Source organism: Pristiophorus japonicus, chromosome 15 (assembly GCF_044704955.1).
Source record: "Pristiophorus japonicus isolate sPriJap1 chromosome 15, sPriJap1.hap1, whole genome shotgun sequence".
Lineage (NCBI taxonomy): Eukaryota > Metazoa > Chordata > Chondrichthyes > Pristiophoridae > Pristiophorus > Pristiophorus japonicus.
The window spans coordinates 44,899,137-44,926,333 of NC_091991.1; the positions used below are offsets into that span (position 1 = coordinate 44,899,137).

At 43.2% G+C, this 27,197-nt stretch overlaps 1 protein-coding gene across 1 annotated transcript in view; it reads left to right on the forward strand.

Annotated features, from left to right (window-relative positions):
* LOC139280730 (dedicator of cytokinesis protein 4-like) overlaps positions 1 to 27,197 on the forward strand; it is a 511,619-nt gene that overhangs the window by 389,703 nt on the left and 94,719 nt on the right. Inside the window, exons 35-39 of the mRNA XM_070900388.1 lie at positions 875 to 968; positions 4,963 to 5,111; positions 11,032 to 11,118; positions 11,251 to 11,355; positions 26,458 to 26,599. Coding sequence (XP_070756489.1) covers positions 875 to 968; positions 4,963 to 5,111; positions 11,032 to 11,118; positions 11,251 to 11,355; positions 26,458 to 26,599 — 577 coding nt within the window. The remainder of the gene's footprint in view (positions 1 to 874; positions 969 to 4,962; positions 5,112 to 11,031; positions 11,119 to 11,250; positions 11,356 to 26,457; positions 26,600 to 27,197) is intronic.

A 27,197-nucleotide genomic window follows, 5' to 3' on the forward strand; every position in this document is an offset into this window, starting at 1 on the left:
GGGTAACACTCCGCAGTTGTACTTGGATCGTGCCTTCTATAGGATTTTTCTCTGAATTACTTTTTTCAGCTACTTTGCAGCAGCTTCTGATTGTAAGCTTATTTCTGTGCTCATTCCCACAACCACTGGGGATTTCAAAACTATGTATTGACCTGGATCTGGTCAGTTGAGAAAGACAGTAGAAGTTATAAATAACGTTCTACATTCCTTTTTAATCAAAAAGTTATCCTTACATCAAGTTGGTATTGAGCCAAGGAAAAATGTACATTGGGCAGGGCTGCATCACTTTAGCACTAAACTATCGCCAAAGGCTTGATATTTTAACAATGGAAAATGCATTTCTGAATATGCTCTCCCCCATTCAGAAATTATTCCATATTCATTTAATACATCAGAAATGTGTAGAGTGTTCATTACATAGTTACATAGAATATTAGGTGTTCATATTACAGACATTGGCATGTTACACAATGGAATTTTGTCATTCACCTAATGATGCAATGACAGTATTGAATTTGTTCCAGACGAGAATGCCCCACAGATTATTAAACCTTTGAAGAGATTCTTTGACTATTCAAATCCTGTCATATTAAGAATATTATGTTTTGCAATTTTTGGATCATGTTTAGCATTAGAAAATGTACAAAAGATAGTTATTGTTTTGATGTTTGATGACCGATAATGTTAGTATTTTGATTAAATTTTATTTAGTATTTGAAAGGTTGGATTATACAGAAACAGACAACTATGCTGATAGAAAGATAGGTTTATATGTGGAAGTCTAAAGATTCTTGTGTGTAAGTTTATATTGAATACAAAATTAAACTTTACTATACAAACATTTTTGAGTAACTCATTTCCAATTGATTTTCAGAATTTTTATAAAACAGAAATAAATAAAGAAGAAATGTACATCCGTTACATACATAAGCTGTATGATTTGCATTTAAAGGCACAAAACTTCACAGGTATGTTGTGGTTGAACATTGACATTATGCTTACTTTACTATTTGCACTATAGTTGAGGCCTCTAGGTTAAGGGTAAAAAATTAATAATTTTTTTCATGTGGTAGTCACCAAAGGAGACTACTTTGTTCGACTATTCCTTTTATGTTGTGAAAAATGGAACCCAATGAGTGGCAGGCCTGAAAAGGCTACTTTTCTTCCTACATTAGGGGCTCTATAAAAATATAAGTCGTTGTTGTTTTCCTTATGTATTTGTAGCTTTAGGTTTTAGTCCAACGTTACATCTGGTGAACTTTGAAGATGATTCATTCCTCTGAAACCACCTTACCTGTTTTTTAAATGAAGTGATTAAGCCTTGCCGCCTTATTTGAGGTGATCATGTCACTTCCTTCCCTGAAATGGCAGATGACAACCCAAACTGCGACTTGCACTTATATATAGAACCTTACCTGTAACAAAACTTCCTAAGGTGCTTAAATGGTGGGGATGGTTAAGGGGAGACAAGGGAATCGGACTCTGAGCAGCGATTGGGATGTTGGGAATGTGGGATGGGATAAAGACGGCACAGTTCTGGAAAAGTTGATGTCTTTGTAGGTAAGAACTTGGGAAGTTGGCAAGGTGCTTAAGAACATAACAAGAATTAGGAGTAGGCCATTCGGCCCCTCGAGCCTGCTCCGCCATGTAATAGATCAGGGCTGATCTTCTCCCTCAGCTCCACTTTCCTGCACTATCCCCAAATTGATTCCTTTAATATCCAAAAATCTATTGATCTCTGTCTTGAATAAACTGAAAGACTGAGCCTCCACAGCTCTCTGGGGTAAAGAATTCCAAAGATTCACCACCCATTGAGTGAAGAAGTTTCTTCTCATCTCGGTCCTAAATGGACGATGTCTTATTCTGTGACCCCTGATTCTGGACTCCTCAGCCAGAAGAAACATCCTCCCTACATCTACCCTGTCAAGCCCTGTAAGACTTTTGAATGTTTCAACGAGATCACCTCTCATTCTTCTAAATTCTAGAGAATATAGGCCTAGTCTACTCAATTTCTCCTCATAGGACAATCCCCCCATCCCAGGTATCAGTCTGGTGAACCTTTGTTGCACTCCCTCTATGGCAAGTATATCCTTCCTTGGGTAAGGAGACCAAAACTGTACACAATACTCCAGGTGCGGTCTCACCAGGGCCCTATATAATTACAGTAAGATGTGTTTACTCTTATATTCAAATCCTCTTGTAATAAAGGCCAACATACCATTTGCTTTCTTAATTACTTACTGTACCTGTATGTTAACTTTCAGTGATTCATGTACAAGGACATCCAGGTCTCTCTGAACACCAACATTTCCCAATCTCTCACCATTTAAAAAATACTCTGATGTTCTATTTTTCCTACCAAAGTGCATAACTTCACATTTCTCCACATTATATTCCATTTGCCATGTTCTTGCCCAGTCATTTAGCCTGTCTATATTCCCTTGAAGTCTCTTTGCATCTTCCTCACAACTTACATTCCCACCTAGCTTTGTAGCAAAATTGGATATATTACATTTTGTCCCCTCATCCAAATTATTGATATAGATTGAGAATAACTGGGGCCCAAGCACCGATCCATGTGGCGCCCCACTAGTTGCAGCCTGCCAACCCGAAAATGAGCCGTTTATTCCTACTCTCTGTTTTCTGTCCGTTAAACAATCCTCAAGCCATGCGACTATATTACCCCCAATCCCATGAGCCCTAATTTTGTTCAATAACCTCTTGTTTGGCACTTTATTGAATGCCTTCTGAAAATCCAAATACACCTCATCCATTGATCCCCTTATCTATTCTGCTAGTTACAACCTCAAAAAACTTGGTAACCGATTTGCCAAACATGATTTCCCTTTTATAAATCCATCTTAACTCTGCCCAGTCCTGTTATTATTTTCTAAGTGCCCTGTTACCATGTCCTTAATAATAGATTCTTGCAGTTTCCCTATTACTGTTGTCATTGGAGAAGTTAAACCTGAAGGTGAGAAAGACACGAATGAAGTGGAGGCAGAAATAGGTGATATTGCAGAGGTAGAAATAGATATTCTTGGTGATGAACTAGGTGTAGTGCTTGAAGCTCAACTCCTCAGGGGTGTTGTAGAACACTGAGGTATCGCTATTAACTCCCCTTTCCCCCTCCCGCTGTGATCTGCGACACTCTTTCCCCCCGCCCCCCACCCCTCTCCAAGCCCCGAACTCCCACTCCTTCCCTCCCACAATGCCTTCTTTCTCTCCCCCAGCCACCCCACCTACCTCAATTACACCCTCCCTTGATGGCCTCTCTTCTCCTGACACCAAGCCTTGATCTCTCACACTCGTGTCCCTCCTGATTGCTGATGGGTTCCCTTGGAAGGTTAATTCATGACTGAATGTTGTACAGTTCATCAACAGTCATGGAGCTAATGCTGGTGGAAAGAGGTACATTTGGATGGTGTCAGCATACATGTGGAAGCTAATCCATGCTTATGGTTAATGTCACTGAAAGGCAGCATGTTGATGAGGAAAGTGATGGAACTTTGGGAGGATATGACTAGAAGAGGAAAGGACACGTAGAGAAGGCATTGCAGGAAATGTACTGGCTTCGTTGGGGCAGTTCGAAGTGGAACCATGAACGTGCTTTGTCAATATGGTTGGCCACACAGGAGGATGGAGTGGCCTGCCATATTGATGGTCACAGTGTGTCAGAAGGTAAGGAGGGTTCATATGCTATCTTTACAGTTACACGAGGTATCAAGGATGACTTTGACCCAGTCAGTCTTGTTCTGGGCAGGATAGAAATGAGACTGAAGAAATTTGAACAGGAAAGGGTGACACAGGTGGATGAGATGTTGCGTAGTGATGATGCTTTTGCAGATATTAAAAAGGAACAGAAGGTTAGAATTGGAGTAGTATTTGGAGAGTATAGAGCTGGACATTTAAGAAGAGGATAATGACAGCAGTTGATTTGACGACACATGTTTTGGTTGCAAGCCAGCATGGCAACAGTATTTTCATGACATGATGATTTGGTTGCAGATTATATTGTTGAGTTGTTGATGCATTGACACCAAAGCCCTTTCACCTGCTTACCTAGAATACACACACTGCATTGTGGGGCATTTACTCCAAAGCAAATGTTGATCACCTCATGTATTAGGCCCTATTAAAACACATTAATTAGAAAAGAACTGCATTTTATTCCAATGTTTCTAATCCTTAAACGAAGAAGCTTATTTCTACAGCACTTTCCATGGTTACATCTAGAAATATATTTGGAACTTTATCAGAAGATTTGCCACATTTCTTTGTTGTGCATGATTTGGACTGCTCTGAAAGTCTCTACATATAGCAGCAAAATTAAAAGTTCATTATAAACATTTTTCAAAGGAGTACAATGAGGTACCATTTCTTGGCCACATCTCCCATCATAAGAAGATTTCTTCAAGCAACACCATAGATCAAACCAATATTTATTCAACTATACACATTTTTGGACCACCCACACATGTTTAATAATGTCTGTGTATTTGTGAAAAAGCCCCTGACAGCTCATTAACTGAAGTATGTGTTTTGAGTTTTTTTTTTATGATATCATTTAACGTGGGAATAGATCATCTATTTCAAAAGATTAATGTTGGTTTTGTTTTATTAAAAATGAACAATATTCATTTATTATTTTTAATACCGTGCAGGATGTTATAAATTTTGTTTGACTGAAAGGCACTTAGTCATGCATTCCCTATTCCACTCAGTCAGAAGGGTGGTTTCTTGTTAAAATAATAATCAAAGATCATATGACGACACAGAATAACAACAAATGATCCCACCTAACAGACAAAAAAAAATGAATATTGCATCGTTCATTAACTCCTTATTTTAATATTATGAAACATTGATATCCCCTTTATAATCTAAAGAAATGTAATTTTTTTTTGTAATTTCACTTATGGTTTCTCATTGATATTTGTTCAACTCTATTCTGTAACACAGAAGCTGCATACACTCTGCTGTTGTATGATGAGCTCCTGGAGTGGTCAGAGAGGCCACTGCGAGAATTCCTTCATTACCCAATGCAGACTGAGTGGCAGCGCAAGGAGATCCTCCATCTCACCATCATCCAGAACTTTGACAAGGGCAAAGTAAGTTCAGCAATTGCAGTTAGTGTCTGTATGCTAAGCTTAGCTATCTGCTATTGCATTTGAACTCCACATGCTGCTGTGCGAAGCAAATCACAAACATTCATCTGCCCTCTTTCTCTCCTACTTTCAGCGCCCTGATACTCATTGTCTTATCTAATTCTCAATCCCTTCATTAGCATGTTTATGTTCAATCTCTCTTAATCTGTTGCTAGGGTCTAGCTATTGCCGAATTCTAATCAAATGTTGCTGTGCAATTTATTATTTTATTGCATAATTGTGTGCTTTTGCAATTGCATCTTTTGCATATGCTTCATTTCTAGAATATTGTATGGATGTGAAATCTTATAGGTGTTACAAACCTCAGGAGGCAGCTGTGCAAACTGATCATAAATTTATGCCTTCTGCATAGCATTTTCATCAAACCTATATCTACATTTGCAGTTGTGTAGGTGTTAAGGCACTCGAACATTTATTCGTATCCAGGATGCATCATCTCCCCCGCTGTATCGCCTTCCATTCTCATCATAGATGATTTTTCCCTGTTGAATGTTCTCTCCGTCTGTCATTGCAGTGTAGTCTTTGCTGTAATGGAGTCAAAAGTCATTGAGATTTATAGCTGTTGAATTTTACAAATTGCTAATTTTTAAAAGCCTTCTTAAGCAATGTAATTATTTAGTGTAGATCTTATAAAATAAAAGTGCATCAAGTTTAGCACAGAATATTTTGTGGGCATTAGTTCAAGATCTTAAAATTGTATTAATTACTAAATTATAATTCACCCATATATCTTGCCCTCGGGTAATATTTGTGATTTTCGAAAAATATTATGAGTGAATTTTCTGTTAATGTATGTGCTTTCCAACTGAATTGCTATTTTTGCAACTGCATTCAGTTCAGCTTACAAGTCTAATCATAAATGCTGTACCCACTGAGGTTTGTGGCTTTTAAATCCATGATTTTCAATCAGATGCTGTCATCCAATGAAAGTATATGTTACTTGTTGATTTTAAGCTAATATCTTCATAATTTGCGTATGATTACAACAGAAGATGAACATTATTTTCTTTGATGTTTTGGATTTCCAGTGTCCGATATCTATTGCGATGTTGCACTTTTGATATTATGTGGCTGAAACTCAATTGTATTGACCCCAAAGGTATCTCAGCTACAACCTGTGGGTCTTAGCAATCTGGTCAATGAAGCCAAGGCAACTCGGCGATATTTATGTCTTAATTTCTTTCTTGTTGGATGACTCCTAAGCCAGTCCACTAAGATCTGTTGGCATTTTCAGCTTGTGTTATATGAAAATTAATGGGAATATTTATTAATTTATGCAGCCAATTTTTTGTCTGCTGACATAATTCAGTCGTGAATCTAGCAGGAATAATAGCAAGCAGGGTCAGCTCATTTGGAAAATTATTCACAGCTCTAGATGTAGATGTGCGCAGGGAGGTCACCTAGCTGTGAGACTGGAAGATTGTGCGTTGGTGAAATTCAAAGGAATGCAAACAATTAAAGGGAAGTAGCAGAATAAGGGAACAAAAACCCTTGCAGCATTTGGAAATACTTCAACAGATTGGTAGCGTTTGCTTATGCTGAAAAGGATAAACGCTAAAAGTAACTGGCAAAAATGAAGGAAAAGGAAACCCACGATGTGGGCGTGACTTTGCAGGCACTTAATGAAGCCGCTCAACTCCCCCTGTTTGATGGCTGCTGGTGAATGGGGTGCTACCTGAAGTACTGAGGAGGATGGCTGTTTGCCACTCTAAGGCACCATCCCTGAGTCAACATTGCAGCGTGCCTACAAAGAAGTGGGAGCAGGTTTGATATCACAGTTGAACATCACTGTCAGTTGCTATGCTGGCCTTATCGTACACGTTAGCTGTCGGTGTCCTTGAAGCAGACGGCACAGCTCTGCATCTGGTTCTCTGCTGACCAAGAGGTTATGAAAACAGTTCCCCATGGTGATTGCTAGTGCCGGCAGATATGTTTGGTTGCATCTTTGCAGGTGCAGGCAATCAGGCTATATACTGCTTGTTGATCAAACTTTTATGCAGTACCACATAAAGCATGACATACTGTGATTGGGGTGCGTGCGAAGACTGTTCCTGCAATACAATTAGAAAGGCCTTCCCATATCATCCATATTACATTAGTCTCCTGCCACAGCCTCCTTTTGGGAATTGGTGCCTCTGTATGCACTAATCCTCTGCAAAACTGAGGTATGTGCACCTCGATCTGTAGAGGGGGCTGAAGGGGTACTGGCAATTTGGGCACAAAGCAACCTTGGTGCAGCCTAACCTACCTGACCCCTCCATTGGTCCTCCTTTATTAAAATGATTTGATATTTGGGGATTGCTATTGGGGAACACATTGGTGGTACAGTATTACTCGAGATTTAAAGGGGAAAAAAGTCACATGGCAATTTCCACAAAGTGCTCCTGAAAACATAGGTTGCAGCAGAAAATGTTTTAAAGTTCAGAAATGACCTGCAAATTGTTCACTGAATCTTCTCACCTCGTCCTTTAATGTTACTGCTATATACTCAGTGCCTAGCAACCCTGAACGTCCCTTGTATATCACTGTGAAATGCACTGTGTGTCATGCACATTGGAGCACTGGGAAATTGCATGTGCATTGTAAAGGTGTCACTTGGCCTTAGTTTAAATTTTACAGTGATTCAGGAAGAAGCTTTTCCTGCCACCAATTCATCTCCAACTGTAAAATGTGAGCAGATCACAAATTTGGTGGCTATCCATCGATAGAGGGTGGGACAGGGAAGAGAAATTCATCCTGATTTCAGTGGAACTGAGTATTGGGTGAGGCGTATAACAGACGGCTCATGCAAAACTGCCTGCATCATGCTGCTGCCCAAGGTGAATTTTCACCCGGGATCTTCAACTTTTCTGCTTCATTATGCCACATAGATTGATGCACGTGGGGCGTAAGAAAGACAAAAAAAAACAACCCCCGTGAATCGATGAGTGATCATTGGTACACACCTAAAAGACACTCCTGATTTTAACTTAACACAGCATAGACCATTCTTCATTATTGGAAGCAAACAACAGAAATAACTTATACAGGTATAATTTGGTGAATAACCAGAGGGGAAAAATAATGGAATGTGCTCCAATGCCATAATGGACAAGTGGAATTACAATGATTTGACTTTAATGGTTTATACCGTCATGAGAAATCTGACTGTGTGCTAAGCTTTGAACTCACCTCTGGCCACTTTTTAATATCATTCTTTTTCCCCATTAATGGGATTTCTGGTTTGAGATTTGTCTTCTAAGTTTTAATCTTGTGTTTTCAACCTGCAATTTGCCCCATCACTGAGTACTATCAGTAGATTAAACATGAAAATCGGTGTGAAACTGGTTTACGATGAGTCGTCTCCATTTTCTCATCCCTCAGTTCATGCTCCAACAGCAGGTCAAAGGCAAGACAGTTGACAAATTTGAAAATGCAGTCCATGGGTGTCAATAGAGAACCTCTCGACAATCTTTACCATGCATTATGACATTCGGTATTGATGCAGCTATGTTCTGTTCCTTGGGTTTTAATTACAGTCCCCTCTTGCGGAATGGTCAGATTAGACTTAATTGGTGATCAACTGCTCAAGCTTGAAAGCTATTTGTTGAGCCTTTACCTTTTGACCTTCCTAGCACAACCGATTCTATTGGTAGCAACATGACATGGTGTAGCTCTTTAGGTCATTGAAGCAAGCAAATCCCTTCACCGAGGAGCAGTTTTATCGTGGCCTTAATTATACAATTTCTGAAATACCATTAGCAAACCAACATCGTGGGAGACTTCAATGCATGCATTGGGAGAGATGCCATCACCTGCGTGGTGTCATTCGTCTCAGTGGTATCAAGAAGACCAATAGTAATGGTCCTCTTTCGACAAAGTGTGTCAAAAAAATAAGCTGATCATCAACAGTCTTCTGCAAGATAGACAAGCATAAAGCATCCTGGACCCAAGAACTGATATCTGATTAAATACATTGTTCTCTAGCAAAGTGATTTACAGGATGTAAGAATTGCCAGAGCTAAGCATAGTGGAGAGTGCTGAACCTACCACTGTATAATGCATTCCAAATTCTTGCTGGCAGCACAACCAGAGTGTCACTGAAATGTGTCCAAGCCGCTTCGGCATTTAGATGTGAAGCAGTTGGAGGACCCAATTATCAAACTGGAGCTGCACACAGCATAACTCCAGTTTCACACACACAGATTTGTTTCTCCATCAGCAATCTATCTGACGTGTGGAAACCCTATACCATGTTTCAGAGTCTCCATATCAACCAGTTAAGAAATCCACACAGATACAATTTCTGCTTGTCCAAAATGACATTCACAGGAACGTAAATTCAGACAGATTATGCATAGGTTAGCAAGAGACAAGACACAACAACCACAGTGTGTCCAGGAACATGACTAGAGTTTAACTAGCTAAAACCATGCAGCCTATCAAAATAGAACATCCGACTATTTGTCCAGCCAGGACCACTCTATTTGGCAAGGCATTTGCTTGCAGACTTCTCTGGAGTGGTAACAATATTGACTCCCAATGATAAGCCCAAGTTTCATTAATGAGCCAGGCTGGCTGGTCAATCATCAACAGTGGCCTAGAGTGCTGTGGACCTGTCTGGCTCAGGTATCACATGACCGAGTGTGCCACACAGGGCTGACTGGGTTCTGAACTTCTATCACCAGGCATGTCCTTTGGGAGCTGCCTTGATTTATCAAAAATACATTGCTTGCCTTTCCCCGTGTAAGGAAAATAGTCACCAGATGATCATTAGACAACTGACAAGTGTGCAGTTGAGCCCTTGCTTGGCAGACAGCAGGAACTCCTGCCAAGTGGCTTGGGAGCAGCATAAAGTGTGTGAAAATATTGTCACTAATCTTCTGACCACAGCGTGGAAGTATACTACATCCCATTGACTTGTGGTTCTGCCAGTAGGAGATATGCCGTTTTAGAAACATTGGGTTGCAGAATGGCAAGCCAATCATATTAAGCACTGAACTCCAGATATTTGAGTTCACATTTTCACACTCGGCAACCAGTAATGCCTTGCAGTCGAAAATCTCCAAATATCCTCATCTGCTATACAGTGGACATATTCTCTTCAGCATGGTGTAGGGATGTCCTCGGGCATCTTGTGACATGGCAGCCACCTTGATATGCTAGATATCCAAATTCACTGTCATAGACCCAGCTTACTCTTTAACTTGCTACTAAATACATGTCTTCATATAAGAGATTTTGGCAATAAGATAACCCCGCCATGAAGCTGTTTCTCCATCCAGGATACTCGGTGATAGGTTTGCTGTAGACTGGAGCCTTCTCTGCTTGCAACTATCTCCTGTTTTTTGCTGCAATTGCACTTCACTGCTTGGGCCTGAATCTTGCACATGGGCCAGAGGGCGCCCTCCTGTTGCAAGCCAAGGAGTTCTGAACTATGAAAGAGAACTGTTTATATACATACCCTTTCCACTGCAAGCTTTATCTGCTTTGGGACTTTGCCATCATTAAAAGACCAAAGTGCCTCTGCCCCTTCTCAGCAGAGTCCCAAAGAATGGTGTTTAAGCTCCAGTTGGCACCAACGAGGATTTGCAGGCACCAATAACTGGGACAGATTCCCCATGTATTTTCCTGTTGTTAGTAGCTGTCAAGATACCTTCTTGAGTTACACAAAGCACCAACAGATGGCGCTGAGAGTGACAGGAGACATTGGGAGTGAAATTCAACTTTGGCAGTGGTGCAAAACGGGTTCACAGATCAGCTGTCTGCCTGATTTTCCTTTCCATTGTCTTCAGTTATGGAGATGATTGTTGGTCTTCATACATAGTCTTCAGTACTAATAAAGAGGGTACACAAATGGGCTCTTTTTGTTCTTATTTTACAGTGTTGGGAAAATGGAATTATCCTTTGCCGGGAATTAGCAGACCAGTATGAGAGCTTCTACGATTACCGCAACCTGAGCAAGATGAGGGTAATATATCATTTAGCAATTAAACTTCAAAAATACATAACATATAGCAAGTATACCATAATGCAAATCTGACAATTGCAATACTACATCTGATACGTTTTAAGCAGTTGTATTTGTGCATTCACTCTTCAGATGATGGAGGCCGCTTTCTATGATAAAATAATGGATCAACAGCGTTTGGAGCCCGAGTTTTTTAGGGTTGGATTTTATGGCAAGAAGTTTCCATTCTTCCTAAGAGTAAGTACATGATATAAAATGTATGTGATTTAAAAATAGAAAGTTCATTTTCCAAATATACAAAGTAAATGTGTCAAGGTAGTAATTAAAGTTTAGCAAATGGTTCATTTGTTAAAGTTCTTGTTAGCAAATGATGAGTTTTGACAGTATAATAATTGCACAGAGAAGAAGATTTGTCTGAGTGCATGAAGTATTGCATTAATGTAATGCGTGGGTTGATCACTGCTGAGTTTGGTATGTAGCAGAATCAGAGGGGGAAAAGGAGAATCAAAGGTAGATTCTCAAACATCAAGATCTAGCTTTTTAATTATTGAGTGCAAGATAGAAATCTTTGGACTAATTTGACATGAGACATAATTTTCCCCACATGATCTTGAAATGAAATTTTGTTCAAAGTAATCCCTGTTTACACATATTTGTATAGTTGTTATTCTTCTCCTATCCAAAGTATATTATACGCACATTAAAGATTGAAATCAGTATGATTCACATTTATCTTTTTTTTATATTTTGGGGTCAATTTTGAGCACCCTCATCTGCCGTTAATGGGGCGGTAACGGCCTCAAAATGAGATAGGTAGCCATACCACCCCGAGTAAGGTAGCCATACCACCCCGAGATAGGTAGCCATAGCGCCCCGATAACACCGGCAGTGCGGCTGCCGACATTTTAAAAGGGGCCTATCACCAGGTGCTCAAAATTCCTCCTGTTTCAGTTGATAGGCCCCTTTTAATATGGAAATCAGGGTTCTCCAACTGCCATTTTATTTAGGAACTGGAGAAGAGTCTGTGCAGTGCAGGGTGACTGAAGAGAAGAGGCCCTTTAAAGGTAAGTTAAGGTGACCATACGTCCCTGTTTTCCGGGGACAGTCTCCGGATGAGGTATTGTCCCCGGGCAAACAATGTCCCCGGAAGAATCCTCGGTTCACAAAACTCGGCCCTGAAGTGTACCCCTAGGCAATGTGTGTACCCTCCTGAGCTGTCATTTTGAGGCTATGAGGCTGTGTGACCTGTGTAACCGATGTCTGGTGCCGGAGTCGGGTGTGACCTCGGTCACTGGGGGCGGAGAGGTGAGGGGTCAGGTGAAACCTCAGTCACGGGCAGGGGGGGTTGGTGTGAGGGTACAGGTGTGACCTCAGTCACTGGGCAGGCGGAGGAGACGGATGTGACCTCAGTCACTGAGGGGGGGGGAGGGGGTCAGGTGTGACCTCAGTCACTGGGGGGTGGGGTCAGGTGTGACCTCAGTCACTGGGGGGGGGGAGGGGGTCAGGTGTGACCTCGGTCAGGTGTGACCTCAGTCACTGGGGGGAGGGGGTCAGGTGTGACCTCCGTCACTGGGGGGGGGGGGGAGGGGGTCAGGTGTGACCTCAGTCACTGGGGGGGGGGGAGGGGGGTCAGGTGTGACCTCAGTCATGGGGGGGGGGAAGGGGGTCAGGTGTGACCTCAGTCACTGGGGGGGGGGGGGGAAGGGGGTCAGGTGTGATCTCAGTCACTGGCGGGGGGGTTGGGCGAATGGGGCAGGGATCAGGTCTCTGAATGCGCTTCTATAGTGTGGTGTCACATCCACGGTAATTATATCCACATTTGCTTTGCATTTGTAGTGTATATGTACAACTGTTAAATATAGACTGCTAAAAATAACTTTACCTCACTACGCTGTGCAATGTACATTTTCCATCCTGGCTATTTTGCTCTGTCCTCCCACCCTGTGTCTTCCAGAATCCGTTTAGAAAATACGGTCACTCTAAGGTAAGTGTTCATTTATTGTAGTGGGCACCAGAGGACGCGTTAAAATAACCGTGGTCCACAAAAATAGTTGGGGCCACTGCCACCCCGAGACCCACAATGTCCGTGATCACTCGCCCCACCTCCCCCCTCCTGTAAGTGGTTTTGCCCTTTGTGGTTTCGAATCACCTCCTTTACAACAGTTCTAGATATTGGAATTATAGTGGTGAACAGAAATACACAGTTATAGCCAGATCTTTCGGTCTCAACCATCACAATGCTTTTATTCAAGTTAAAGCACACACCTGCTCCCAGTAAAACACACCCTGGTGGTGTAAAACAAACAAACACAGTACAACACAAAACCCTGGCCCATCTGCACAGGCCCCTAACGTGAAGTACCCACGATTAAAACACCCCTGCTCCGATTCAAAAGTGCACCACCGAATCTGTCCAACAGAATTATGCGTACGCTTACGATCCGTGCAAAAACCTCCCCACTAAATCCCTAAGGCTTGGTTGGGACACATGACACCCATTCACACTATGTGGTGGTCTTAAAGATGTGTGGGCTGGGATAAATACTCACCAATTACCCCTCTGGCTTACTTGCTACTTCTCCCGATGAGGCGTATCTTCTGGTTCTGTACCAATCTGTGGTATTCAAGTCCAGTCTCAAGGTCTGTTTCCCAATCAAAATAGCGAGGCTCTCTTTACTCATAGACGGTGTTTTTTCTTCTCCGTCCCAGATGGAGTTTTTTTTCCCCAAAAATATACTTTATTCATATAAAATTTTCACATTGGAAAATAGCTCAGTACCTTGCGGTCAGCAATTCTATACAATTCATTTGGATGCTGACAGCAGTTCCATACAATGCACTAGGTTGCATTTCATTTCAAGGTACAGTTTAGTCCAATCCGTGAATCACGTTACATGTAGTACTGTGCAAATGAGGGTATTACATGGAGTAGATGAGAACAGGTTTACAGTAGATTCCAGGACACATTTCAATACCGATCACGAATCACGTTACATGTAGCACTATGCAGATGAAAGCAGTACACGGACCGGATGGGGATACATTTACATTTCTTTACAAGTTACTTAACAGTGCAGAGACTTTCATTATACATGGCACAACACAGGTGTTTTTCAGTACATGGTGCTCTATGTATACCAGCAGATTAGCAAGTACAGCCCGAGAGGGGTCTGATTCCATCCCCTGGGTTTACCGTGGCGGAAGGGCCTTAAACTGTGGCTCTTCCCCATCGTGCCTTTGCGGCGACTGCACCAACCTTTAGTGCATCCCTCAGCACTTACTCCTGGACCTTGGATTGCGCCAGTCTGCAACACTCGGCCGTGGATATCTCCTTGCTCTGGAAGATCAGCAAGTTTCAGGAAGACCAAAGTGCGTCTTTCACCGAGTTGATGGCTCTCCAGCAGCAGATGATGTCTGTCTCAGTGTGCGTCCCTGGAACAGAGCACAGAATCCTGTGTTACGGAGCTGCTTGGGATGAACCTCCACAGCAACCACTGCATCTCCTTCCAGACCTGCCTTGCAAAGAGACAATCCCAAAGGAGATGGATGACAGTCTCGTCCGCACCACAGCCAACTCGGGGGCAGAGTGCCGTGTCTCTGAAACCCCGGCTGTGCATGAAGTATCTGACGGGTAGGACCCTTCTCATCGCCAACCAAGCTATGTTATGGTGCTTGTGTGAAAGCTCTGGCGGTGAGACATTCTGCCAACTGAGTTCGACAGTCTGTTCGGGGAACCGTCCGACAGGATCCATCATCTCTTTCTTTTGTAGGGCGTCCAGGATCTTGCGTGCCGACCACTGCTTTATGGCCTTGTGGTCAAAGGTGTTTTTCTTGAAAATCTTTTCCACGAAGGACAGATGCTGAGGCATGGTCCAACTGGTTGGAGCGTTTCGCGGCAGCCTGGCCAGACCCATCCTTCGCAACACTGGGGACAGATAGAATCTCAGCAAATACTGACACTTGGTGTTTGCGTACAAAGGGCCTATGCACAGCTTGATGCAGCCGCACACAAAGGTGGCCATCAGGGTGAGGGCCACGTTTGGAACGTCCTTTCCCCCCTTGTCCAGAGATTTGTACATCGTGTCTCTGCGGACACGGTCCATTTTCGATCTCCAGACGAAATGGAAGACGGCTCGGGTGACTATCACGGCACAGGAGCAGGGTATGGGCCAGACCTGCGCCACGTACAACAACACCGAGAGCACCTCACTCCTGATGACCAGGTTCTTTCCTGCAATGGAGAATGAGCACAGCTTCCACCATCCCAGTTTATGTTTCGCTTTAGCGATACGCTCCTTCCAGTTTTTGACGCACGCCCCGTCTGCTCCGAACCATATTCCCAAAACCTTCAGCTAATCTGACTTCACGTGAAGGGAATAAGGGACCGGTCGGACCAGCTTCCAAAGAACATGGCTTCACTTTTGCTGCGATTTACCTTCACAGACGGAGTGTTCAGTCCTTGTGCATTGAACGAAGCGAGTAAGTGTTGAAGAGGAGAGAGAGAGAGAGAGCAGGCAGCCAAAACCTGCCACTCTTATACCTGCAAAATGCTTCTCACGCCAAAAGTTCAGCTGTCCTTCGCCTGAGGCTGTGCAACTGAAAGAGCAAAATCATGTCTTCGGCCTGTTCTTTTGTTACTGGGCTGTTTCCTCGATAAGGCTCCAACAGGTCTGGCTGGTTGGAAAGTTTCCTTTGTGTCTTGAGCACCGTCCAATCTTCTTGATCTCTCACTGATTACATGACAATGGGCCCTTCCCATCAACCATCGTCCTGCCATTTCAGCCATTTATTCCTGCCCACCTGATGTGTATTCCTGTGGAACATGTTTGGACCTGTCCCACATCAGGCTGTCCGCCCTTATGCAGTAACGGCCAAATTAAAGCAATGTCCAAAACTTTAAGTCCAAAGGTTTATGCTTTTGCTGTTGATGTTTTTGTGGAATTCTTACACCCTCCAAGCTACATACAATTTACCTTGCTGGCTGCAGCTCCGGGGCAATTTTAATGAGGCCAGAGTGTCACTGACTCCACCAGAATAGCATTTGTCTGAATGTGTGAAGTATTGCCTCTCCGCTCTGCCAATCGGTTGCCCAGAATTCAAAACCTACCCCATTGTTTGCACAAAGGACAAATAGCTTTAGAAATACACAGCACAATGTGTGACCTTTCTTTTTGATATGTCTTCTTTAAAAATACCTTTAACTAAGAATTCTGAGAAGCACAGTGGGTTGGAGCTGCAACAAAGTAGTCAGATACGGGTTTGCATCCAAGATCGTCCATGTGACGAGTTCTGGATCTCGGGTGTACCACTGCGGGGAAACTACCAAATGGAGACCATGCAGATGTGCCTCAGGTATTGAGAGCAGTGGCAAAAGCGTGGGAACCAATTGACATCTCGGCTTCCAAGCTCCGGGTGGCATGTGATATGGGGAGATTCCTCCTCCCCCCCCAAATAATAAAATCATTCAGAATAAGTTGGATGGTTGTGTCTTTCTAAAGTAATTAGACACCAAGTCATCCTGGCAGTATTTTCTTGCAGCTGTCAGGAGAGCAGCATTGAACATTGATCTGGCAGCAGGCCATCACTTGATTGACGAACTTATGCCTGACACAGGAGGGTTAGAATCTAAAGGGATGAAAGACAATTGTCTTTTATTTAGACCAATTAAAAAGGGTTTTCTTAATTATGGAAGAGAGATACAATGAAGTGAAAGTGCTTGATATAATGGCTGATCGGGTCTTGATCTCCTTACATTTTTTGTTAGTTTGCCAACCAGAGATCTTAACACCTATAGCTATTTTTTACTCTTAGCCAAGGGATGTCAGAAATTGTTAACAAACAAGACGATTGAATATAATGAAAACTTTCTTTTTAAAAAGTGTATATATATAATTTTTTTACACTGACTTTCCATCCCTCACTATCATTGCATTTCTCAGCCTTTCTGTTACAGCCTTATTGTCTTCAAACATAAAAGCCAACTTGTGTATGAGGTTGTGGGTGGATTATTAAAACTCACACTAAGTGTGATTAACTTAGAGCAGATTCGTGCTGACCTCTGATGTCGGTACCAATGTTATTCTTATAGTTGGAAATCCATGTTTTTGAGGGATGATTTCAAATATTTAGAATGATTTCTGAATTTACATATCCTGACATCATCAGAGCACCATGGAGATGTTAGTTCTCATCACCTATCACTCAAAAGGAAAGACAATATCTGGTTATTTTTTTAAAGGGTACTTCATTTGTTTTCCCTTTATTATGTTTTTGAGCATGACCTGTCAGACTGCACGAGAGAGGATAGGTGACCTGCTGTGCCTTTGCCAATGCTGCTCTAAAACTGGTAGCACAAAAAAGTGCCCCATGTGACTGTCTCTATTTTTCTCTGCTCCACATACAGAAGCACCTGGCTTCTGTCATCTCCCTGTAGATCAGTAACTCGGCTTGTGGAAGACCATGGATGGAAAAATATAAGTCATCAGACCCAACATTGCAAATTCCTTTTTAATCAACCCTGCCTTCTGACCATATCCCTCAGTTTATTCTCTCCAAAAATATTTATTGGATCTGTTTGTACTATTTACTTCCATTAATTTCACGAGTAACTTATTTCATAGGTTCTTAACCCTTTTTAAAAAGTTCCCCCTTATTACCCATTTTATTCTTGACATTTTAATTTGTAACTTGTATCCCTATTATTCAAACCTTTCTCCAGATGATCTTTGTTAATCCATTTATAAATAACCAGTGTGATCCTAATGAAGTCACTATCCTGCAATATTAGCTTGTACCTAAATATCACTTAGTGCTTCAGGAAGTATTTTCTACAAAGCGGTGTACTTATCCACATATATAGAAAACTGAAGCATGAATTTTACAGTAGTGGCTGCACTCAACCATTAGACTCATAGGCCCTAGACAAGCCAGTTTTCAGCAGGTTGGTTTTGGTGTCAGTTCAAAACTCACCTGCTGCAGCCAAAAATAGGCCTGAGGTACTTTTTAACACCCAGGCCTCATTATAACCTCACTGATGGATTTCTCACTCGACTCATTGACTTGCTAAGGAACCCAGCAACTTTAGGAGTGCAAGTCATAGAGGCCTACTTAAAAGTGGGAATGCATCTCTTAAAGCAAGGTTGCATTCCCTTCTACAAGACTTCGCTATTGGAGTGATGGAGGAAGAAATTGCTGAAAGTTGAATCACAGGTAAGCCCCAGCTTCTCTGAGGTCTACTTGGAGGTCCACCTTGAAGAGGACAGGTTGAGGAGAGAAGTTCTCCAGCCAGTACCAGGAGTATCCTGAAAAACCAAGTCCATCAGGCATGGTGAAAGACTGTTGAGTTTGTCAGGAGCATCACCCCCAAGACCTGGATACAGTGCAGAAAGCACTTCAGTTACCTCACAAAAATAGCAAGGGTGAGTACAGTTCTTTAGTTCTCCAGCTCTCGACAAGGCAACAGTCCTCCCACCAATTCCCTCCTTCCATCAAATCCTTCAACAGTCAATCACAAGTCCATAATATACCACTTCTCATTCCCATTACAAACACTCTGACACCTGTATCTTGCTCCTTTCACAGAACCCACTAGCACCATTCTCTTATCACTCAAAAGCCTTTACACAATCACCAACTTCTCTTATGGCACCACACTCCACACACCTGCTTTCACTTAAACATCTCCCTATCCTAATTGCCTCTCGCTTCTCCTCCCTCAGCTTCTGCAGAGCAAACGAGTGCCCAACACATTTTTACACTCCTTTCATAGAAATGATACAGCACAGAAGGAGGCCATTAAACCCATGGTGCCTGTGCTGGTTTTGTACATGACACTAACTAACTCTCACCCTCTCTCTCTGCAGCACAAGGCAGCATATATCAACAGGGAGCGGTCTAAGATTGGGAGAAACCACTCATCAGTGGCCCTGCAAGAGCTGTCAGGACAGGAGATTTCAAGGCTGGGGTTTTCTGTCAATACAGTCTCCAACTATCATTAAAATCCCTTCATGAACCTCTGAGAAAATATACAATCAAGCTGAATTGTGACACGTGTCAATCCCAGCCTAACTCTTATTCTTTCCTCTAGGTCCTTCTTAACAACCACAGCCCCCGAAGAAGACCCCTCAGAGGAGTAGATTCCTTATGAGGAGGCATTGTCACGCAGTCCATCACTCCAAAACACCAAAATCGAGATTGCCACCCTGACTGGGTTGGAGCGTGAGGTGGAGGGATTGGCACATGGTGAAACACCCAGCACTATAGAGCAGTAGAAGGGACACCTCGTGGGAGATCCTTTCACAGCTCTGCTCAGGAGGACAGAGGTGAAGACTTCAGGGGCCCAGAAATGAGAGGAAAACTACTTGCTTTACACAAGCAGTTATATCGGGTACTGGAAGGCCTGCCAAGGATGAAAGTGCAAAGGAATCTACTCGAGCCTGTGCACTGTTATCTTCCAGAGCATCAGCATTCTGCAGTTTATCTTGGAGAGTGTGACCACCTCCAGGGACACTGGAGCCAAGCCCTCACAACTGCTCAAACAGCTGCCTCACAGACTCTGGGCTCAAACCCATGCTCCACCATGGAGCCACAGATGATTGGTGGACGAATTAACTGCGCAGATAGCAGTTGATGGATATGATGTAATTGGCATCACAGAGACATGGCTCAAGGGTGACCAAGGCTGGGAACTCAGCATCCAGTGGTATTCAGCATTTAGGAAGGATAGACAGAGAGAAAAAGGAGGCGGGGTGGCGTTGCTGGTCCAAGAAGAAATTAATGCAATAGTAAGGAAGAACATTGGCTTGGATGATGTGGAATCGGTATGGGTGGAGCTGCGGAATACCAAAGGGCAAAAAACGTTAGTGGGAGTTGTGTACAGACCTCCAAACAGTAGTAGTGATGTTGGGGAAAGCATAAAACAAAAATAAGGGATGTGTACAATAAAGGTACAGCAGTTATCATGGGCGACATTAATTTACATATAGATTGGGCTAGCCAAACTGGAAGCAATATGGTGGAGGAGGATTTCCTGGAGTGCATAAAGGATTGTTTTCTAGACCAATATGTCGAGGAACCAACTAGGGGGGAGGCCATCTTAGACTGGGTGTTGTGTAATGAGAGAGGACTATAGCAATCTCATTGTGCGAGGCCCCTTGGGGAAGAGTGACCATAATATGGTGGAATTCTTTATTAAGATTGAGAGTGACACAGTTAATTCAGAGACCATGGTCCAGAACTTAAAGAAGGGTAACTTTGAAGGTATGATGCGTGAATTGGCTAGGATAGATTGGCGAATGATACTTAAGAGGTTGACTGTGGATGGGCAATGGCAGACATTTAGAGACCGCATGGATGAATTACAACAATTGTACATTCCTGTCTGGCGTAAAAATAAAAAAGGGAAGGTGGCTCAACCGTGGCTATCAAGGGAAATCAGGGATAGTATTAAAGCCAAGGAAGTGGCATACAAATTGGCCAGAAATAGCAGCGAACCTGGGGACTGGGAGAAATTTAGAACTCAGCAGAGGAGGACAAAGGGTTTGATTAGGGCAGGGAAAATGGAGTACGAGAAGAAGCTTGCAGGGAACATTAAGGCGGATTGCAAAAGTTTCTATAGGTATGTAAAGAGAAAAAGGTTAGTAAAGACAAACGTAGGTCCCCTGCAGTCAGAATCAGGGGAAGTCATAACGGGGAACAAAGAAATGGCAGACCAATTGAACAAGTACTTTGGTTCAGTATTCACTAAGGAGGATACAAACAACCTTCCAGATATAAAAGGGGTCAGAGGGTCTAGTAAGGAGGAGGAACTGAGGGAAATCCTTATTAGTCGGGAAATTGATGGGATTGAAGGCCGATAAATCCCCAGGGCCTGATGGACTGCATCCCAGAGTACTTAAGGAGGTGGCCTTGGAAATAGCGGATGCATTGACGGTCATTTTCCAACATTCCATTGACTCTGGATCACTTCCTATCGAGTGGAGGGTAGCCAATGTAACCCCACTTTTTAAAAAAGGAGGGAGAGAGAAAACAGGGAATTATAGACCGGTCAGCCTGACCTCAGTAGTGGGTAAAATGATGGAATCAATTATTAAGGATGTCATAGCAGCGCATTTGGAAAATGGTGACATGATAGGTCCAAGTCAGCATGGATTTGTGAAAGGGAAATCATGCTTGACAAATCTTCTGGAATTTTTTGAGGATGTTTCCAGTAAAGTGGACAAAGGAGAACCAGTTGATGTGGTATATTTGGACTTTCAGAAGGCTTTCGACAAGGTCCCACACAAGAGATTAATGTGCAAAGTTAAAGCACATGGGATTGGGGATAGTGTGCTGACGTGGATTGAGAACTGGTTGTCAGACAGGAAGCAAAGAGTAGGAGTAAATGGGTACTTTTCAGAATGGCAGGCAGTGACTAGTGGGGTACCGCAAGGTTCTGTGCTGGGGCCCCAGCTGTTTACATTGTACATTAATGATTTAGACAAGGGGATTAAATGTAGTATCTCCAAATTTGCGGATGACACTAAGTTGGGTGGCAGTGTGAGCTGCGAGGAGGATGCTATGAGGCTGCAGAGTGACTTGGATAGGTTAGGTGAGTGGGCAAATGCATGGCAGATGAAGTATAATGTGGATAAATGTGAGGTTATCCACTTTGGTGGTAAAAACAGAGAGACAGATTATTATCTGAATGGTGACAGATTTGGAAAAGGGAAGGTGCAACGAGACCTGGGTGTCATGGTACATCAGTCATTGAAGGTTGGCATGCAGGTATAGCAGGCGGTTAAGAAAGCAAATGGCCTTCATTGCGAGGGGATTTGAGTACAGGGGCAGGGAGGTGTTACTACAGTTGTACAGGGCCTTGGTGAGGCCACACCTGGAGTATTGTGTACAGTTTTGGTCTCCTCACTTGAGGAAGGACATTCTTGCTATTGAGGGAGTGCAGCGAAGGTTCACCAGACTGATTCCCAGGATGCAGGACTGACATATCAAGAAAGATTGGATCAACTGGGCTTGTATTCACTGGAGTTCAGAAGAATGAGAGGGGATCTCATAGAAATGTTTAAAATTCTGACGGGTTTAGACAGGGTAGATGCAGGAAGAATGTTCCCAATGTTGGGGAAGTCCAGAACCAGGGGTCACAGTCTAAGGATAAGGGGTAAGCCATTTAGGACTGAGATGAGGAGAAACTTCTTCACCCAGAGAGTGGTGAACCTGTGGAATTCTCTACCACAGAAAGTAGTTGAGGCCAATTCACTAAATATATTCAAAAGGGAGTTGGATGAAGTCCTTACTACTCGGGGGATCAAGGGGTATGGCGAGAAAGCAGGAAGGGGGTACTGAAGTTTCATGTTCAGCCATGAACTCATTGAATGGCGGTGCAGGCTGGAGGGGTTGAATGGCTTGCTCCTGCACCTATTTTCTATGTTTCTATGAATTGGCTAGAATAGACTGGCAAATGATACTTGAAGGGTTGATGGTGGATAGGCAACGGCAAACATTTAAAGGTCACATGGATGAACTTCAACAGTTGTACATCCCTGTCTGGAGTAAAAATAAAACAGGGAAGGTGGCTCAACCGTGGCTAACAAGGGAAATTAAGGATAGTGTTAGATCCCAGGAAGAGGCATATAAATTGGCCAGAAAAAGTAGCAAACCTGAGGACTGGGATAAATTTAGAATTCAGCAGAGGAGGACAAAGGATTTAATTAGGAGGGGGAAAATAGAGTATGAGAGGAAGCTTGCCAGGAACATAAAAACTGACTGCAAAAGCTTCTATAGATATGTGAAGAGAAAAAGATTGGTGAAAACAAACATAGGTCCCTTGCAGTCGGACTCAGGTGAATTAATAATGGGGAACAAAGAAATGGCAGACCAATTGAACAAATACTTTGGTTCTGTCTTCACGAAGGAAGACACAAATGACCTTCTGGATGTACTAGGGGACCAAGGGTCTAGTGAGAAGGAGGATCTGAAGGATATCCTTATTCGGCGGGAAATTGTATTGGGGAAATTGATGGGATTGAAGGCCGATAAATCCCCAGGGCCTGATTGTCTGCATCCCAGAGTACTTCAGGAGGTGGCCCTAGAAATAGTGGATGCATTGATAATCATTTTCCAACAGTCTATCGATGCTGGATCAGTTCCTATGGACTGGAGGGTAGCTAATGTAACACCACTTTTTAAAAAAGGAGGAAGAGAGAAAACGGGTAATTATAGACCGGTTAGCCTGACATCAGTAGTGGGGAAAATGTTGGAATCTATTATTAAGGATGAAATAGCAGCGCATTTGAAAAGCGGTGACAGGATCGGTCCAAGTCAGCATGGATTTATGAAAGGGAAATCATGCTTGACCAATCTTCTGGAATTTTTTGAGGATGTAACTAGTAGAGTGGACAAGAGAGAACCAGTGGATGTGGTGTATTTGGACTTTTAAAAGGCCTTTGACAAGGTACCACATAAGAGATTGGTGTAAAAGATCAAGGCACATGGTATTGGGGTAATGTACTGACGTGGATAGAGAACTGGTTGGCAGACAGGAAGCAGAGAGTCGGGATAAACGGGTCCTTTTCGGAATGGGAGGCATTAACTAGTGGAGTACCGCAGGGCTCAGTGCTGGGACCCCAGCTCTTCACAATATACATGAATGATTTGGATGAAGGAATTGAGGGTAATATCTCCAAGTTTGCAGATGACACTAAACTGGGTGGCGGTGTGAGCTGTGAGGAGGATGCTAAGAGGCTGCAGGGTAATATGGACAGGTTAGGTGAGTGGGCAAATTGCATGGCAGATGCAGTATAATGTGGATAAATGTGAGGTTATCCACTTTTGTGGCAAAAACACGAAGGCAGAATATTATCTGAATGGTGGCAAATTAGGAAAAGGGGAGGTGCAACGAGACCTGGGTGTCATGGTTCATCAGTCATTGAAAGTTGGCATGCAGTTACAGCTGGCGGTGAAGAAGGCAAATGGCATGTTGGCCTTCATAGCTTGGGGATTTGAGTATAGGAGCAGGGAGGTATTACTGCAATTGTACAGGGCCTTGGTGAGGCCTCAACTGGAATGTTGCGTTCAGTTTTGGTCTCCTAATCTGAGGAACGATGTTCTTGCTATTGAGGGAGTGCAGCTAAGGTTCACCAGACTGATTCCAGGGATGGCTGGACTGATATATGAGGAGAGACTGGATCAACTGGGCCTTTATACACTGGAGTTTCGAAGGATGAGAGGGGATCTCATAGAAACGTTCTGATGGGACGGGACAGGCTCGATGCGGGAAGAATGTTCCCGATGTTGGGGAAGTCCAGAACCAGGGGACACAGTCTTCGGATAAGGGGTAGGCCATTTAGGACTGAGATGAGGAGAAACTTCTTCACTCAGAGAGTTGTTAACCTGTGGAATTCCCTGTCGCCGAGAGTCGTTGATGCCAATTCATTGGATATATTCAAGAGGGAGTTAGATGTGGCCCTTACGGCTAAAGGGATCAAGGGGTATGGAGAGAAAGTGGGAAAGGGGTACTGAGGTGAATGATCAGCCATGATCATATTGAATGGTGGTGCAGGCTCGAAGGGCCGAATGGCCTACTCCTGCACCTATTTTCTATGGTGGAACATGTAGGGACTTTCAAGGTGTCACTCACCTCCTGCAGTTTTCACTCCTGCAGATGAGTGCCCATGGGATTGGCAGTGGCATAATGGAAACCACATGGCATGCCCTCTCTCAGGGTATCAGCACATATGCTTTTCCACCTCCCTGCACCAATCCCACCCTACCCTCTGCTCTCTTTTATTTTAGCTTAATTTGGATTTGTTTTTATTGAGCTCAATCTTCCGTAACTTCTGAAGGCTATCCAGTTTTCTAAGCTGGCAAATGTGTCATGTGCTGCATTGATCTACAGAATGTATGATTTTGCAGTTTCCAACCATAAATACTAGCCTGGAAAACGAGCAAAAGCTAACACTGCTTCAGAAAAGCTCGAAAATAGCCCTGAATAAAGACATGGGGGCTGAAATTCAGGCGCACCTGAGTTTTTCTATTGGTACTTGTTATGTATTGAATAAAGAATCTGACCAGATACTGTGAGCTTAAAGTAAGGTGTGACCACAGTCCTTTATTATCAGTCTCCCAAATGCCTCTCCAGCCTGTGAGGCCTCCTTATGTACAGGTGCTCCCAAGGGATTGTGGGATCCCTTGAGACTCCAGGGGATGAGCCCTCTGGTGGTTAAATAAGGTATTTATAGGTTTACATATATAACAGTACTCACTGCTGGAACTCTTGGTGCGGTGAGTGGATCCATTTTCAGGACTTTGACCTTTTTGCAAAGTCCTACAAGAAATGGATTATAATGGAGCGGGCCTTAGACTTAGCCAGGCTGACTGGCTGAAAATGGGTTGGTGGGGCTGTCCGCCGCTGTCAATCAACGTGGTGGCGTCATAGCGTGTGTGTGTGTCACCATGCTCTCTCCCTCTGTTAAAGGGGAGAGTTTCAATAATTTTTTAACTTTGGCCACTGGGCCACCAGGGAGGGTTTTGGCTGGGCCAGCAGCTTGGCACCCAAGAGGGGGTGCCAGGCTGCCTGTTGGCGACCCTGCCACACCCGGGGCCAATATTTTGCCGGCAAGTCGGCCGGCAAAAATGTTTGCATTGCAGCCGCGGCAGTGGGCCCTCCCCTTTAAGGACAGCCGCACAGCCGACTGCACAGTCTTCAGAGGGTGCACTGGCAGAAAAACCTGCCGGGGGCACCGTGCGTCGGGGGATCGACGGATCGAGCTGAAAATGGGTAGGTAGTCTTTTATTTTAATTTGCAGGTGCATCTACTTGGGCGGTCCAGGCCGAAAAATCCCCGACCTGAATTGAGGTCGGGCCGGTCTGTTGACCCCAGAGCGGCGGCCATTCTTAGGATTTTTAGGAATGGCCGCCGCAAATGGTCATCAGACCCTGAATTTCGGCCCCATGAAGTTGAACTGAAATTCAATGGAGCACAAGCTTGTTATTTTGTTGTTACTTAAGCTGCAGGTATAAGCAGCACTCCATCACTTGGTACAACAGAAGTCTAGCAAATATTTCAGAGAGTTTCCTTCTTTTCCTGCAGATATATATTGGTGCTGTGTGTTGCTAAATATGATTCTTAAATAGTTCTACAATTGTATATGCAGTTTTCACTCATATAGAGGCAATTTCCCCCCCACCCCGCAACACCTCTTTTTTTCATAAGTTCCTGTATTATTTAGCACAGGCCTTGCTGCCTGTCACCACACATCACTGACAGAATGTGTGCATCACTTAGATTGTGTCGTACTGTGTTAAGTGCCTGTCAGATAACCGCTTCCTCATCTTCACCCCCAACAGAACAAGGAATTTGTCTGTCGAGGACATGATTACGAGCGATTGGAGGCCTTCCAACAGCGAATGTTGAATGAGTTCCCACATGCAATTGCTATGCAGCATGCCAACCAGCCCGAAGAAACCATTTTCCAGGCTGATGCACAGTGTATCCTCAGAACTGCTACCAGACTGGAATGGGTCATAAGTGAACCTGCAGGGGTTCTGCGCTGACTGGTTGTCTTCTTAAACCTTGCTAACTATTGTGTGGAAAGGAGACAGATTTAATCTCAGTCATTACAGTAAAGTCTATATCGATGAAAGGGAATCAGAAAATATATCTAATATATATAGTTTATTATAGGATTTATCTTATTAATGGAATATTTTTAATTGTAGAATTGTTTTTGTTGCTGCATTAAATATGGAGGATGCTCGTAACTTTAAATAAGAAATAAAACTCGATATTGCTGCAATTCAAATTGCATGTCATGTTAGAATTTTGATTTGTTTGCAGAAGCCTGTCAACTCAGCCATTCTGAGCAACAAAAAGGGTCATGATGAAGTTGATAAACCACTTAAACTTTGTTCAGGAGATTTCTGTCGTCATCTCAACATCTTTGTCATCTTCCTGCTTTGTAACACACTGCAACCTATGTGTTATTTTCTTTGTATTTTTAATGTTGTTCTCCTCCAATTCCCCCCCATTCCCCCAAACAAAAATTAATCCCCTTCCCCCAAACCTGTTTTCCAAGATGCAGATAGTT